We start from the raw sequence: 5000 nt of genomic DNA on the forward strand, positions 1-5000 counted from the left end.
GTCTGTTTGTGTTTGTGTGTGTGTCGGTGTTTGTGTGTGTGTGTTTGTGTGTGTGTGTGTGTGTGTGTGTGTGTGTCTGTTTGTGTTTGTGTGTGTGTGTCTGTGTCTGTTTGTGTTTGTGTGTGTTTGTGTCTGTTTGTGTGTGTGTGTGTGTCTGTCTGTGTGTGTGTGTCTGTTTGTGTGTGTGTGTGTCTGTTTGTGTTTGTGTGTGTGTGTCTGTGTTTGTGTGTGTGTGTCTGTGTTTGTGTGTGTGTCTGTTTGTGTGTGTGTGTTTGTGTGTGTGTGTGTGTCTGTGTTTGTGTGTGTGTGTTTGTGTGTGTGTGTGTCTGTTTGTGTTTGTGTGTGTGTCTGTGTCTGTTTGTGTTTGTGTGTGTGTGTGTCTGTGTTTGTGTCTGTTTGTGTGTGTGTCTGTGTGTGTGTGTCTGTGTGTGTGTATTTGTGTGTGTGTGTGTGTCTGTGTGTGTGTGTGTGTCTGTGTGTGTGTGTGTGTCTGTGTTTGTGTGTGTGTGTGTGTTTGTGTGTGTGTGTGTGTGTGTGTCTGTGTGTGTGTTTGTGTGTGTGTGTCTGTTTGTGTGTGTGTGTCTGTGTTTGTGTGTGTGTGTTTGTGTGTGTGTGTGTTTGTGTGTGTGTGTGTTTGTGTGTGTGTGTGTGTCTGTTTGTGTTTGTGTGTGTCTGTTTGTGTGTGTTTGTGTTTGTGTGTGTGTGTGTCTGTTTGTGTTTGTGTGTGTGTCCCTGGGAGTGGGGGACGGTGTAGAGGGAGCTTTACTCTGTATCTAACCCCCGGTCCCTGGGAGTGGGGACGGTGTAGAGGAAGCTTTACTCTGTATCTAACCCCCCTGTCCCTGGGGGTGGGGGATGGTGTAGAGGGAGCTTTACTCTGTATCTAACCCCCCTGTGCCTGGGAGTGGGGACGGTGTACAGGAAGCTTTACTCTGTACCTAACCCCCTGTCCCTGGGAGTGGGGGACGGTGTAGAGGGAGCTTTACTCTGTATCTAACCCCCTGTCCCTGGGAGTGGGGGACGGTGTAGAGGGAGCTTTACTCTGTATCTGACCCCTTGTCCCTGGGAGTGTTTGATGGAGGGACAGCGTCGAGGAAGCTTTACCCTGTCTCTAACCCCGTGCTGTCCATGGGAGTGTCTGACTGGGGGATCGGTGTAGAAGAGGCTTTCCCCTGTCTCTAACCCGGTGCTGTCCCTGGGAGATCGGTGTACAGGGAGCTTCACCCTGGCTCTAACCCGGTGCTGTCCCTGGGAGATCGGTGTACAGGGAGCTTTCCCCTGTCTCTAACCCGGTGCTGTCCCTGGGAGATCGGTGTACAGGGAGCTTTCCCCTGTCTCTAACCCGGTGCTGTCCCTGGGAGATCGGTGTACAGGGAGCTTTACCCTGGCTCTAACCCGGTGCTGTCCCTGGGAGATCGGTGTACAGGGAGCTTTACCCTGTCTCTAACCCGGTGCTGTCCCTGGGAGATCGGTGTAGAGTGAGCTTTACCCTGTCTCTAACCCGGTGCTGTCCCTGGGAGATCGGTGTACAGGGAGCTTTACCCTGTCTCTAACCCGGTGCTGTCCCTGGGGGATCAGTGCAGAGGGAGCTTTCCCCTGTCTCTAACCCGGTGCTGTCCCTGGGGGGATCGGTGCAGAGGGAGCTTTACCCTGTCTCTAACCCGGTGCTGTCCCTGGGGGATCGGTGTATAGGGAGCTTTACCCTGTCTCTAACCCGGTGCTGTCCCTGGGGGATCGGTGCAGAGGGAGCTTTACCCTGTCTCTAACCCGGTGCTGTCCCTGGGGGATCGGTGCAGAGGGAGCTTTACCCTGTCTCTAACCCGGTGCTGTCCCTGGGGGATCAGTGCATAGGGAGCTTTACCCCTGTCTCTAACCCGGTGCTGTCCCTGGAGGATCGGTGTATAGGGAGCTTTACCCTGTCTCTAACCCGGTGCTGTCCCTGTGATGTTCTGTCCTGTACAGGGAGCTGTCCCCTGTCTCTAACCCGGTGCTGTCTCTGTGATGTTCTGTCCTGTACAGGGAGCTGTCCCCTGTCTCTAACCCGGTGCTGTCCCTGTGATGTTCTGTCCTGTACAGGGAGCTGTCCCCTGTCTCTAACCCGGTGCTGTCTCTGTGATGTTCTGTCCTGTACAGGGAGCTGTCCTCTGTCTCTAACCCGGTGCTGTCTCTGTGATGTTCTGTCCTGTACAGGGAGCTGTCCCCTGTCTCTAACCCGGTGCTGTCCCTGTGATGTTCTGTCCTGTACAGGGAGCTGTCCCCTGTCTCTAACCCGGTGCTGTCCCTGTGATGTTCTGTCCTGTACAGGGAGCTGTCCCCTGTCTCTAACCCGGTGCTGTCTCTGTGATGTTCTGTCCTGTACAGGGAGCTGTCCCCTGTCTCTAACCCGGTGCTGTCTCTGTGATGTTCTGTCCTGTACAGGGAGCTGTCCCCTGTCTCTAACCCGGTGCTGTCCCTGTGATGTTCTGTCCTGTACAGGGAGCTGTCCCCTGTCTCTAACCCGGTGCTGTCTCTGTGATGTTCTGTCCTGTACAGGGAGCTGTCCACTGTCTCTAACCCGGTGCTGTCTCTGTGATGTTCTGTCCTGTACAGGGAGCTGTCCCCTGTCTCTAACCCGGTGCTGTCTCTGTGATGTTCTGTCCTGTACAGGGAGCTGTCCCCTGTCTCTAACCCGGTGCTGTCTCTGTGATGTTCTGTCCTGTACAGGGAGCTGTCCCCTGTCTCTAACCCGGTGCTGTCTCTGTGATGTTCTGTCCTGTACAGGGAGCTGTCCCCTGTCTCTAACCCGGTGCTGTCTCTGTGATGTTCTGTCCTGTACAGGGAGCTGTCCCCTGTCTCTAACCCGGTGCTGTGATGTTCTGTCCTGTACAGGTTGTATATATCGGTTGTGCGTATGCCACTGTGTGGATGATATACTCCAAGTTCAAGGCCACCTATGATGGGAATCATGACACGTTCCGTATTGAGTTCCTGGCTATCCCGACGGCCATCTTGGCATTTCTCGTCAACCATGACTTCACTCCCCTCGAGGTAGGAATACCCACTTCCCTCCCTCCCTCCCTCCCTCCCTCCCTCCCTCCCTCCCTCCCGGTGCCCAGTACTGAGGGAGGGCCGCACTGTCAGAGGGAGATGGATATACTCTAGGCCTTGAGCTCCATAATCCAGGCCCACACTCCCTCCCTCCCGGTGCCCAGTGCTGAGGGAGTGCCGCACTGTCGGAGGGAGATGGATATACTCTCGGCCTTGAGCTCCATAATCCAGGCCCACACTCCCTCCCTCCCTCCCTCCCTCCCGGTGCCCAGTACTGAGGGAGTGCCGCACTGTCGGAGGGAGATGGATATACTCTAGGCCTTGAGCTCCATAATCCAGGCCCACACTCCCTCCCTCCCGGTGCCCAGTACTGAGGGAGTGCCGCACTGTCGGAGAGAGATGGATATACTCTCGGCCTTGAGCTCCATAATCCAGGCCCACACTCCCTCCCTCCCTCCCGGTGCCCAGTACTGAGGGAGTGCCGCACTGTCGGAGGGAGATGGATATACTCTAGGCCTTGAGCTCCATAATCCAGGCCCACACTCCCTCCCTCCCTCCCTCCTGGTGCCCAGTACTGAGGGAGTGCCGCACTGTCGGAGGGAGATGGATATACTCTAGGCCTTGAGCTCCATAATCCAGGCCCACACTCCCTCCCTCCCGGTGCCCAGTACTGAGGGAGTGCCGCACTGTCGGAGGGAGATGGATATACTCTAGGCCTTGAGCTCCATAATCCAGGCCCACACTCCCTCCCTCCCGGTGCCCAGTACTGAGGGAGGGCCGCACTGTCAGAGGGAGATGGATATACTCTAGGCCTGGAGCTCCATAATCCAGGCCCACACTCCCTCACTCCCGATACCCAGTACTGAGGGAGGGCCGCACTGTCAGAGGGAGATGGATATACTCTAGGCCTTGAGCTCCATAATCCAGGCCCACACTCCCTCCCTCCCTCCCTCGCGGTGCCCAGTACTGAGGGAGTGCCGCACTGTCGGAGGGAGATGGATATACTCTACGCCTTGAGCTCCATAATCCAGGCCCACACTCCCTCCCTCCCTCCCGGTGCCCAGTACTGAGGGAGCGCCGCACTGTCGGAGGGAGATGGATATACTCTAGGACTTGAGCTCCATAATCCAGGCCCACACTCCCTCACTCCCGATACCCAGTACTGAGGGAGGGCCGCACTGTCAGAGGGAGATGGATATACTCTAGGCCTGGAGCTCCATAATCCAGGCCCACACTCCCTCCCTCCCTCCCGGTGCCCAGTACTGAGGGAGTGCCGCACTGTCGGAGGGAGATGGATATACTCTAGGCCTTGAGCTCCATAATCCAGGCCCACACTCCCTCCCTCCCTCCCTCCGTCCCTCCCAGTGCCCAGTACTGAGGGAGCGCCGCACTGTCGGAGGGAGATGGATATACTCTAGGCCTGGAGCTCCATAATCCAGGCCCACACTCCCTCCCTCCCTCCCTCCCGGTGCCCAGTACTGAGGGAGTGCCGCACTGTCGGAGGGAGATGGATATACTCTAGGCCTTGAGCTCCATAATCCAGGCCCACAGTCCCTCCCTCCCTCCCTCCCGGTGCCCAGTACTGAGGGAGCGCCGCACTGTCGGAGGGAGATGGATATACTCTAGGCCTCGAGCTCCATAATCCAGGCCCACAGTCCCTCCCTCCCTCCCTCCCGGTGCCCAGTACTGAGGGAGCGCCGCACTGTCGGAGGGAGATGGATATACTCTAGGCCTTGAGCTCCATAATCCAGGCCCACACTCCCTCCCTCCCGGTGCCCAGTACTGAGGGAGTGCCGCACTGTCGGAGGGAGATGGATATACTCTAGGCCTTGAGCTCCATAATCCAGGCCCACACTCCCTCCCGGTGCCCAGTACTGAGGGAGGGCCGCACTGTCGGAGGGAGATGGATATACTCTAGGCCTTGAGCTCCCTAATCCAGGCCCACACTCCCTCCCTCCCTCCCGGTGCCCAGT

General features: G+C 57.1%; 1 protein-coding gene across 1 annotated transcript in view; it reads left to right on the forward strand.

Annotated features, from left to right (window-relative positions):
* Positions 1-5000, forward strand: part of LOC148133643 (ER lumen protein-retaining receptor 1) — a 44025-nt gene that overhangs the window by 35116 nt on the left and 3909 nt on the right. The window contains exon 3 of the mRNA XM_087985768.1: positions 2869-3027. Within this exon, the coding sequence (XP_087841894.1) occupies positions 2869-3027 (159 nt within the window). The remainder of the gene's footprint in view (positions 1-2868; positions 3028-5000) is intronic.

This window comes from Chiloscyllium plagiosum, unplaced genomic scaffold (genome assembly GCF_037043375.1).
Source record: "Chiloscyllium plagiosum isolate Xiang-an unplaced genomic scaffold, Cpla_swu_hap1 HiC_scaffold_235, whole genome shotgun sequence".
Taxonomy (NCBI): Eukaryota; Metazoa; Chordata; class Chondrichthyes; order Orectolobiformes; family Hemiscylliidae; genus Chiloscyllium; species Chiloscyllium plagiosum.